General features: G+C 47.8%; 1 protein-coding gene across 1 annotated transcript in view; it reads right to left on the bottom strand.

Moving 5' to 3' along the window:
- Positions 1-6,140: 6,140 nt before the first annotated feature.
- Positions 6,141-12,059, bottom strand: part of LOC147677757 (intelectin-1-like) — a 47,594-nt gene continuing 41,675 nt past the window's right edge. The window contains exon 7 of the mRNA XM_086945397.1: positions 6,141-6,503. Within this exon, the coding sequence (XP_086801523.1) occupies positions 6,351-6,503 (153 nt within the window). The 3' untranslated portion in view covers positions 6,141-6,350. The remainder of the gene's footprint in view (positions 6,504-12,059) is intronic.

The following is a 12,059-nucleotide window of genomic DNA, read 5'->3' as shown; positions in this document are numbered from 1 at the left end:
ACACACATCATTTTGTGGCAATGACATTTGTACATGTGCTAAAAGGCTTTCTAGTCCCCTCAAAAGTGCTATGTATCTCTTAGAATTTTGTTTATGCTCAGTCCTAAACTCAGGGGTTGATGATGTTGACTGAAGTGAAATATGTTTCCGATTTCCTCCTGTCAAACTGGGGGAGGAGGCTAGCTCCCCGCTGGAAGCTAGCTCCCCGCTAGCTCTCCTATAAATTAGGACTAGGAAACATGTATATTGCTCCCTCCTCTTCTCAAATTTTTATTAGCCTGTCCTGCTTTGATCTAAAAGGGGAATTAGATGTGGGTTGTTTTGTTTTACAAGTGTTGGGTGATAACACCATTATTGTAGTCTTGCGAGTACATTGCTAGTTCTTTATTAGCTAGTCTGTGAAAATAAACTGATAGTCTTTATTAGAGAATTATTTTAATTGAATAGGGATGAAAGGGATGAAAAGACCCGCCCAGACGCCCCAGACTAGTGTTTCCTTATTTGACCTTTGAAGGGAACAATAGGTCTGTACTTTTTTTTGTTTCACATTCCTAGGTAACAACATCATTATTGTGCAGCACTAAGTAAAGGTGCACAGGTATCACAAGTCTCTTATCAGTTAGCCTGTATAGTTGAGCTGACAATCCCTATTAGAGCTAATGAACAGGTTTTCCCCTAAACAAAATGTTACATGGTCTAAATAGTGAGAAAGGTGAAAGATGCTTGTGTGATCCTCAGCAAAATTTATTTATTTTTTTAGAAATTATAGCTTTGTAGAAGTTAGTTTCCTGCTGCTTCTATAATATGTGAGCATGGTCATGAGCAAAAATATAGTTGTTTTGCGTAAGAAAAAGAATATTAGAAGTGTTTGAAGTTTTGCACAACAGTGAAGGTTCACAAAGTAGACGCTGTGTGCATGCTATAGGAATAGCGGTTTGGAATTCCCTTTTTGAGGGTTCTCAAGTGAAAATGCGGGAATACAACATGTCTGTTTTGTTTTATTTTTTCTCTTCTCTTAGAATTCAGTAAATGCATACGTCCGTCCACAGGTAATACAGTGGAAAAAGTCAGATATGTAATGTATTACCTATTGTCAGTGCACAAATTTATTGATAGGTCTGAGATGTTTTCACCTTCAAATTCACACCGCCCAGCAAATGTTTGGGGTGTCCCGAGACCAAAATGTTTTGCTGATATTGAATACCCTTTGTTGACAGATTATTTGTATGCTTTGACTAAAGATCTTCGTTCCCTTCATCAGCAGGTAGCAGACACACAGAAGCCGCAACCGGAGGGGCCTGGACATACCATCCAACACGGGGACTGGGTTGTTGTCAGAAGATATCAACGGAAGTCTTGCTTGGAGCCGAGGTGGAGTGAGCCGAGGCAGGTGCTGCTTGCCACCCGCACCACACTCCGGATCCAGGGCCGCAAGGCGTGGACACATGCGTCGCACGTGAAGTGTGTCCCACTACCACTGCCATATGACGAATGGGTGAGAAATGGCGTAGCTGATGACGAATACGAAGTAGTTCCTCGGTACATACCCTTCTCGGATGCTTTAGTGAGAAGTGAGGAGCCAGATCAAAAGGAGAAGAGGCCGGCTCTGATTGCTAGTGGTGAGGCCTCTCTTGATCACAGTGAGCAAACATCAGCGGATAACTCCCCTGCCATTGAGCCCCCCATTCTGTTCACAGATCCAGAGGTGCGAGGGAGCACTCGCTACAATCTGCGGCCCAGAAAAGGAGAGCAGGGCACCGGAAGAAGGGCTGAGTAAGGGAAGTAGGGAAGGACTAAAGAAAGTGGTAGGGAAGGACTACAGACAAAGGCCCTGGTGCACCGGCCGAGACATTTTCCCAAGAACATTAGGTTGTGCCTGGGCCCAGATTAAGTGCTCCTCCGAGTCGTGAAGCTGTGGGACTCCGTTGTGGGAGTTAGGGAATGAACAATAGAAGCCTGCCTGTGAGACTTTAACGGACACAGGGAGAAGATCCCTTGAAGGGAGAAGATCCCCTCTGGTTGGCCTCAGTGTGAACTGTTTTTCCCCTAGTTTACTTTGGACTTTTAGCTAGGAAAATTAGTCCCTTTCGATTGTTCCTATTCCCCAGGAGGAGCAGCCTCTGCGGCTCCTTGTCTAGATGCCCCTCCCCATATTTGGTCCTCATGGTCTACAAATTTAATATTGTGTTTGTTTGTATCCTAACTATTGCTTTCATATTTCTCGTTAGAGAATTAGTTTCTTGTTGCTTGGCGCATACCCTCATGAGTACTATTCCAACATCACCTGAGAGTGACACTAGTTCCTCACGAGGAGGAGCACTGGGAAGTTCATTAGGATGATGTAGTATTCAATTGTTGCACCAGACACATGTTACTTATAGTACTGCAGACTATTGGGTGTGTGGGTCATTGCCTTCATACACACACAAGGGTGAAAAAGTGTTGCTTGTATTCTTGCCCTATGGAAGTAGTTGTGAGGGTTAGTATACTTTGAATAGTTTAGTAAAAAACAAAAATCTCAGCCCGATAAAGATCTACTTCATGGATGTTAGATATAGGTCCTCGCTGATAATACAAGTGAACACTCAGTATAGAATTCAATAGGGTGTTTTCCCTGATAATGACGGTTTGATCTTATTTGCATTAATTCCTGCTCATGACTTGAACAGTGATGCATTTTTCAGTAGTCCGATCATGACATGGTGTTATAGAGCAATGGTACACCGAGAACATATGCTTAGATTAGTCAAAAAGGAGGGTGCCTCACACCCAGAGAATAATTATTGTTTTAGTAGGTATTGCAGGGGTTGTTCTTTTACTTGTTGCCTCTGCACTTCCTGTCCTATAGTATGCTGCACTACTTCTATGATCATGCTCATCCTAGTATTTCATTCCCTGATACCAGATATCTTTTATGATGACATATTATTGGTTATTCTTGTTTTCTTTGCTTCCCTTTGATTGATGCCGTCCCCGTTCTCTCCTTTAGAATTGTACAGTCCCCTCCTTTAAGCAATAAAGGCTGCACTTATGTTAGCCACAATAGGCTAAAAGGAGGATCTGATATATAGTAATTTTCCTGTTGCAGAATGTTCTAATGATGTTGTGAATGTGCTAGCCTAATGTGTCTAACCAATATGCAGTTACAGCTTATTATTCATGTGCTGCAACCCACTGAGCTCTTTTTGTAATATGCAAGCTTCAGCTGGATAGAATTGTTTCTGTAATGTGTAAGCTTTTGTCTTATTTTTGCCTTCTAAGTTAGAAGACCTGTTGTAGTACATTGCTTTCCCTTGGTTAAGTTTACAGAATAGATATTTCTGTACACTCTTCTATAAGAGAGAGAAGCTTGTCAATGGCAGAGAGACTTCTGATGCTGACATTTGCTCTGCAGTTCCAATGTCTCATGGTACGGTTTTCCCCCCTCCTTTATGAGCAGAAATGTTTCCATGCTCTGGAGAAGCAGAGTCTTGACTCCGTGGCCTTGGAGTAAAGATAATAATGTTGCCCTTGCAGGTGCAGATGCCTAGTGTCTGAGTTCATTGTTCACCCTCTGCTAAGCCCAGTACTTTTCCAGTCTGGGCATGGTTTTACTCTGCCATGCTATGTTATAATGTATTGCTGTGATGGGATGGGGCAGTCCTCTCGGTGCACTCCCTGGGGTGTAGACCTGACGGGGCCCATCTGCAGATGAATATTATGGCCAAATAAATATATTACTAATTCTTCTCCACTGTCCGGCTGGCTTATTATATGGTAATGGTATATGAGTGAGGTAAGTCGCTCAGGTGGATTTGAGCCACGCTTATCAGAAATCACAATTCCTAATGTAAGAAAACCTAAAACTTGTAAATATTGTATTTGAATGGGTCGCACATTGACCTACCTAATGAATATTAATGAGGCAGGTCGCAGTTTGTAGACCATTAGTAATGATAGCCATCACAGGGATGGTGGCCTGCTGGGGTCAGCAGACCACCATGTCAAATGGTATATTTAATTTACTTATCAGTCCCTAGTAAAGTACACAACATTTGCCCAGGGCCTGTAAATTAAATGCTGTTTCTGGGCCTGCAGCACTGATTATGCCACCCACCTAGGTAGCCCTTTAAACATGTCTCAGGCCTGCCATTGCAGAGCCTGGCTATGCCGTTTTAAACTGTCATGTCGACCTGGCAAGTTAACCCTCTTGTCAGGCCCAACCCATCTTTTTTAATACATATATAAGCCACCCCTAAGGTAGGCCATGGACAGCCCAAGAGCAAGGTGCAGTACACTTAAAAACTAGGACATGCACTTTTAAGTTTTATAAGTCTGGCAGTAAAAAAAGCTTACATTTGTTTTTCACTAGTGCAAGGCCTATATCTCTCATAGGATAACATTGGGATTAACTTATTACATTCTATAAGTGTAATTTCCAAATGGGAGGATATGGGACACCAAGTTCTGGTGTCTCTAAAATCACAATTTAAAATCACAACTTATGGTGAAGTCAGATTTTAAATTGTAATTCTGTAAATGCCACTTTTAGAAAGTTGACATTTTCTTACTTTAGCCATTAAGTGCCTTCTGCATGTCTCTGAATACATGTCGGGGTGCACGAGAGCTGGGTTTTGTGCATTCGATTTAGATAGACACAAAGGGAGCTTAGGTGTGACTGGTGGACCATCCACATCCTGATGGGCCATCCTGGGCAGGATGGGAGGGAGGAGCTGAAACTTACTCCTGAATAGTCTGTGTCCTGTCCCCACACAAAGGGCTGCATACTGCCCTGTAGGGAGTCTGGAGCCAGGACATGTAGGAAAGGGGCTCTGTGTACTTCAAATGCCTCTCTTTGAAGTCTCCCCCACTTCAAAAGTTCAACTGGGTATAAGTACTGATCATCTGATACCACCAACTCAGTACATGTCTGGACCTGTGGCTACTCTGCAAGGAAGAAGGACTGCTGTGCTGCTACAATCCCTGCAACTCTGCTAGGCTATTACCCTGCTTAACTCCTACTTTGTTGTGCTGACCTGCTGCCTGCTGTCCTCTTGCCTGGGAGCGAGAAAGGCTGGATCAGCATCTCCCCACCCCAGAACTAAAGTGACTCCAAAGGCTTGCTGGTCTGCCTCCCGTTTGAAGTCTCAGGGACATCAAAGACTTCCAAATCATCCTGCTACAGCACCTGGACTCTGATATCTGTGATTCTTCCCCTGCCAAGCTTTGCCAAATCAGTCCTGTGCCCTTTGAAGTGGGTGTAAAATGCTTCTCCAGCAAAGATCCACACATCTACGCCATTGTGCCGCTCGGAACCAGTGCACCTCCATCTACGCTGAGGTATCACCACTGCTGTGAGGATCAAGTGCATCGCACCGCTGATGGCACAGCACATCACCTCCTTCTCCGATGCATCTCCGACTTTGCACGGCGTGGGGTTGACGCATCACCTTCAGCCTAAGGATCGACGACAATGCATCGGCTCCTCTGCTCCTTGCATCACTCTCAACGTCGACGCAAACAAGTCACCTTGCAGCAGGCCAAAACTGGTCTCTATATCCCATCTGTGCTCCATCATGGTTGCCTGCACTTTTGGATTTGACCTGGTCTAGCGGTACCAGATAGGTCCCGTTGGCACTTTATGCTTTTAAGCACCATATATCATTTTATTCTTTAAAGATTCATAACTCTGATTCTACTCACTGTAATTTTGTTGTGTTGGTCTTGCTTTGTTCATTACATTAGGCTCTGTGTTTCTATCTTATTGATATCTTTTTGTGTGATGTTTGCACTGTTTTATTGTTCAAAGTGTTGCACAAATCCTTTACACTTTCTTCTTAAGTTAAGCCTGACTGTTCCATGCCAAGCTACCGGAGGGTGAGCACAGGTTAATTTAGGGTGTATATCTGACTTACCCTGACTAGGATTGTGGTTCCTGCTTGGACAGGGTGTATAACCTAGGGTGCAACTTAAAACCCAATTTCTAACAATCCCACTACTAGATAGCTTATTGTGTCCTGGGTAAACAAGTTAAATTGAATCAATAGTTTCACATCCTGCATTCAGATTTATGAAATTGAACTCTAATTAATATGTGATAGATTCATCAAAAGATCGATTAAGGGTTGTAAATTTAAAATAAATGAAGTAATTTACATCAATGACATTGAATTCCATTTTATTTTTTAAATCAAAGATTAATGCAGATTGCTGAAAAGAGAGTTAGATTTGCAAGGAACAAAAACAAATAGAGAAAAATAAAAGAAAAAGTTTCTGGGTGTAGTTATTTACAGTGATTTGTACTTTGTACAGCGTGGTCTTTAATAACTCTGTATCAGTCGCTATTGATCCGACCACTGTGAAGGCATAAATCAACGATATAGCAGCATCACAGTTGCCTCTGCCATCGTCTGGCTGACACTCCATCCTGTCTGATTTCCAAGCCCATCCGAGTCAAAGGCAGGAAAGTCGCCACACTGCTTCAGATCAGCGCCTGGGAAATAACCTCCCCCGCCAATGCAATGCTGCAAATAGAAATGGAGTTTTAAAGAAAATTGAAATACATGAAAAAAATGGTTTTATCATTCAGGGTCCTGTTTTATATGTCTTTAGCAGAGAGACCGAAAATCAAGCAATTCACCTCACCCAAAAATGCTTTCACTCCTATGGACTCGGCAAGATAAGAATTCTAGTCTTTCACTTGAATAATAAATAACCGAGAAACTAGCCTACAACTCCTACATATTTTACTCCCTATTTAAAGAATTCATCAACTATCAATGTAGTATCTTGTAGGCCTCAAAGCACATGTCCAACAAGCACAATGTGATTTAAGATTAGAACAGGATTATAAACATAATTCTGACACACATAATATTTGAAATCTTTGAAATCATTGAAAGAATAAACAATTTAAAACGTTTAATACAAGTCTTTTTTTAAGACATCGACTTCTTTCTTAAGGACTTTTCTGTATTTTCTGCCCTCTTCATCTTGTTCAGGAATGTCAACATACACCTATCATTGTAGAAATATAATTGATGGCAGTGGTTTGCACTAGCCAGCACCTCTGTATTTGTTTGCCTCAAAGTGATATAGTAACCTAGATATTCTGTAGTAGGGGATCTCTGTGTATAGTCATAATCTAGTGAATAGTCCCGCCATGTGCGTGGACCCCGGAGCAATCAAAAATAATCTCTAAAGTGTCGAAAAAATGCAGAACTGCACAGACACTTAAGAGAGAATTTAAAGACATATAATGCAGCCTAAAAAGGCTACACTGTCCAGTACTTCAGCTAGAAATTCCACCAAAAATCCACAAAACAGCAAAGCCTGTCCAGATTTCCCTTGCCTTCAACAAAAACCCCTCTGAATGATAGAGAGGAAGACATGGACAGACAAGCCCCATAGGCTGCCATTATGTGGCTCAGAATAGGATACTGTGCCTTTAAGAGAACTTTCCAGAACTTCACAGTATCCCAGAATGCCCTGCAGGTCTCTCTTACTTTCAGTTCTTTTTTCCGGCCCCTGCAAGCAGGACCCTGGAGCATTGAGCTCTCCCTTTTCAAGGGTTTTGTTGGTGTTTTTTTCACTATTTCGATTTTGTGTACTTTTAAAGTACTTTGGTGACTTTCTTCTTGGCTTTTTGCACCCTTTTGTTGTCCATAATGCCTGCATTATTTGACAAATGCCCGGAGTGCTCCAGGAAGAAGGCCAAGACAGACCCCCATGAGGTCTGTATCCTCTGCCTTCCCTCTTCCCACATCCCTGAGGAGTGTGAGATCTGCCAAGGTTTCTCTGGCAGGACCCTGAAGGACAGACTGAAAATCAGGCTTCAGGGCCTAGAGAAAGGAGACAGAAGACGCAAGGTGGGTCTGGAGGGGCTTCATCTGCCCATGCTGAGGCCCCTGGGGGGCTCCCCGGGGGCAGGAAGACCAGCACACGTCCCCATTCTCCGTCTGGGTCGGTGGCACCCCCCAAGACATCGAGGGGAAGGTCTAAGGCCGGCTCCCCATCTCCCCAGGGCTCTGGGTCGAGTAAACGTCGTCCGTCAACGTCGAGGGACCTGCATAGGCCGCCGTCGAACGCAGAGACTGTCTCATCGTCGCTGTCTTCGGCGTCGACGTCGAGCTCTCGGCGTCGACGCACGCCGCCGAGGCAATACCGTCAATCGCCTTCAAGACACAAGGCTTCATCGTCGTTGAGGGGATCCTCGTCGTCAAGCCCGCCGTCGAAGCACTCGACGGCGAGACGGAGGCGTTCGCCGTCGAGGCGTAGGAGGTCGAGGTCGACGTCGAGACGCTCCAAGGCGATGTCGAGGCGGTCGCCGTCGAGGCGCAAGAGGTCGCCGTCGAGGCGCAAGAGATAGCCGTCAAGGCACAGAGGGTCGTCATCGAGATGGTCCGGGTCGACGTCGAGACACGGCAGCCGTTCGACGCCGAAGAGGAGGAGACGGTCGACGCCGAAGGGTCGTTCGACGTCGAGGGGCCAACGGTCGCCGCCTGAACGCCGGTCGGAGGCGTCTAAGGATTGTGCTGCGAGGCCTAAGGCTGTGGGGGGCTCCCCTCAGCCCAGGATGGATGGTGGGTCACCGGGATCGGTGTGCTCGGAGGTGTATACTCCAGAGAAGTCTGTTCCACCCCCTCCTCCATTACCTAGAGGCCCGCGTCCGAGGATGCCTACTCCTCCTCCTTTGCCTCCTCCGCATGGAAAGCCTCCACCTATTCCGCCGAGGTCGGTCTCGTTGCCCGATCTCCCTACCCCTCCGAAGAAGACTCCTACCTCTAAGGAACCGCGGAAGCCCAAGTCGGCCACCCCGGAGAAATCGGTGGACCGGCCGAGGCCCAGGAGATCGAAGTCTCGCTCCAGACACGGGGAACGGTCGAGGAGCAGGCACAGGTCCTCCACCCGCTCCAGACGGCGCCATAGGAGACATAGATCCAGGACCGACACATCTTCCAGGACCCGCTCCTATTCCCCTACTTTGTCCGATTCCCCGGAGACTAGGGTGTCTCCTATCGATGACATAGGTACATTCCAGGAGGTTCTCCTGAGGGGGGCAGAGAAGCTGGGTATCACGGTGACGGCTCCTACACCTACGACGTCCGTGATATTCGAGACTTTGCACAAGAAGCACCTGTCGCGCCCTCTGCTGCCCTTGGTTCCTGGACTGGTTGAACCGGCAGAAGTACTATTTCTTACACCTGCAGTGGTGAAGGCCGCCCCGTCTAGACTTTTGAAAAAGTACAGGGCACCGGACTCAGACCCTGCCTTCCTGAGCTTGGACCCAGTCCCCGACTCAGTGATTGTTACGGCGGCCAGGAAACAGCACTCCACCTCCCCGTCCTCCACCGTGCCTCCGGACAAGGAGAGCCGCTGGATTGACTCGGCGGTAAGGAAGGCATGTGGGACCTCTTCCACCACGATGAAGGCTTCCAGCGACTTGGCATTACTGGGACGATATGACCGTGCGCTGTGGGACTCCATGGAGCAGTTCGCGGACCTTGTGCCGCGTGACAGGAGGGAGGACTTCATGGAGATTGTCAAGGAGGGGATGCTGGTCTCGAACCAGGCCATCAGTGCCACGGCGGATATCTCCTTGTTGGCCGCACATGGCTACTGCCACGGTATCAACCAGCGCCGCCATGCGTGGCTCAGACTTACGTCTCTCAAGCCTGAGGCACAACAGCGAGTGGCCAACCTGCCGTTTTCCGGGGACACGCTCTTCGGTAAACACGCAGATGACGAGATGGCCCGGATGAAGGCCAAGGCGGAAACCCTGACGGCGGTGGGCTTGGAGAAGCCCAAGGACAAGAAACCCTACCGCCAGTTCCAACGGCGGTTCGGCTCGCAAGGGAAAGGAAGAGGACAGTCTTCGGGACAACAGCAGCAGCATCAACAGCAGCAGTTCCGAAGACCTTTCCAAAAGCGTCAGAGGGGTAGAGGTGGACAGCAGCCCTCTACCGCGAACAAGGGCCCGGCCGGGTCTCGACCCTGAGCGGTTTCTTCCCCGTCATCCGTTACCCACTCAGGTGGGGGGAAGCGTTCAATTTTTTCTGGCAGAGTGGAGAAAAATTACTCAGGACAAATGGGTGCTGAATATTGTTTGCAATGGATACAGTCTTCGGTTCATCAGCCCTCCTCCGGCGATGCCTCCGGTCAGCTCGCAGTATCAACTGCGCGAGCTCCAGGCGGAGGCCGATATTCTGTTGAGAAAAAGGGCGATAGAAGACGTACCTCTGTCTCAAAGAGGAAAAGGTCTGTACTCCCGGTTCTTTCTGGTTCGCAAAAAGGACAAGAACGAGTTCAGGCCCATTCTGGATTTGCGGCAGGCAAACAAGTGGATTCGCAGAGAAAAGTTTCGCATGCTGTCGTTGCATCAGATTTATCCTCAGTTGCAACAGGGGGACTGGCTTTGTGCCATAGACCTACAAGATGCGTACTTCCACGTGCCCATCGCGCACAAGCACAGGAAGTTTCTGCGGTTTCAAGTCGGCACCCATCATTACCAATACACGGTGCTGCCTTTCGGACTGAAATCTGCACCCAGGACATTCTCGAAGTGCATGGCAGTGGTAGCGGCACACCTGAGGAAAGACAAGGTGTTTGTCTACCCGTACCTGGACGATTGGTTGATCAAGGCCTCCTCTTTCTCAGAAGCCCAAGCGGACTTCCAGAAGACGTGCGTTCTCTTGAACAAGTTGAGGTTTCACATCAACATGTCCAAGTCTGTCCCGATCCCGGTCCAATGTATTCAATACTTGGGGGCCACCATCGATACGCTGTCAGCAAGCGTGTCTCCTTCGGAGGAGCGACGGAGATTGATCCTTCGGAAGGCTCAGGCTCTTATGACCGCTCCATCTACAACAGTGAGGACGGTGTCTTCTCTACTGGGGTCGATGGCCTCTTGTATCTTCCTCACTCCTCACGCACGACTACACATGAGAACTCTGCAGGAGTGCTTGGAGGACCAATGGGACCAGAGGAAAGGATCTTGGGACGACAAGATACGACTGTCTCTGCATGCTCTTCAGTCTCTGAAGTGGTGGTGTTCAGCAGAGAATCTCCTCAGAGGAGTTCCCTTCCACAAGGACATCCCTACTCAGACAATCGTGACGGATGCTTCTCTCCAGGGCTGGGGAGCGCATTCGGGGGACTTACAGATCCAAGGCACGTGGTCTCCGGCGGAGTCCACGTATCACATCAATTTCCTGGAACTCAGGGCTGTTCACTTGGCACTGAAGGCCTTTCATCCGTCCTTCCGGACCAACTCTCTGCTTGTACAGATGGACAATACGACCACGATGTATTACCTCAACAAGCAGGGGTGTTGAGATCGTGCACCCTGTCTCGGGAGGCGCAGACGATCTGGCACTGGCTTCTGGCGAGAGGATTGACGATAACGGCTACACATCTGCCGGGTGTGCAGAATGTTCAGGCAGACGCACTGAGCAGACTGATTCTGGAAAATCACGAGTGGGTCATAAACGACGACGTACTAGGAGAAGTCTTCGCAAGGTGGGGGACTCCAGACGTAGATCTGTTCGCCACCGCCGAAAACAGCAAATGCCGAGACTTCGCCTCCAGGTACTACCAGCAAGGGACGCTGGGGAACGCACTCTGGATCAACTGGTCGAACAGCTTTGTTTACGCTTTTCCGCCCATCCCTCTGATTCCGGCGGTGCTCATCAAGCTGTCCCGGTCCAGGGCACGGATGATCCTGATTGCCCCGGAATGGCCCAGACAGTGGTGGTTCACGGACCTTCTACACCGGTCCCTCCTTCCACACATTCGGTTGCCGTGCAGGCCGGACCTTCTCACGAAGTTCGGGGGGCGGATGGTGCACCCCAACCTATCATCCTTGAGTTTGGCGGCATGGCTCCTGAAGTAGTGCAATATAGCCATTTGAATCTACCAGACGATTGCATGGACATACTGAAGGAGTCTAAGAGGCCCTCCACTCGGACGTCATACGCTTACAAGTGGAAGAGGTTTTGTATCTGGTGTGTGTCCAGGAACTTCGATCCTACGACGTGCAAGGAAGATGTCATCCTTCCCTACCTTCTACATTTGGCGCGATC

This window comes from Lissotriton vulgaris, chromosome 12, assembly GCF_964263255.1.
Source record: "Lissotriton vulgaris chromosome 12, aLisVul1.2, whole genome shotgun sequence".
Lineage (NCBI taxonomy): Eukaryota > Metazoa > Chordata > Amphibia > Caudata > Salamandridae > Lissotriton > Lissotriton vulgaris.
This window is presented reverse-complemented; position numbering and strand designations above follow the sequence as displayed.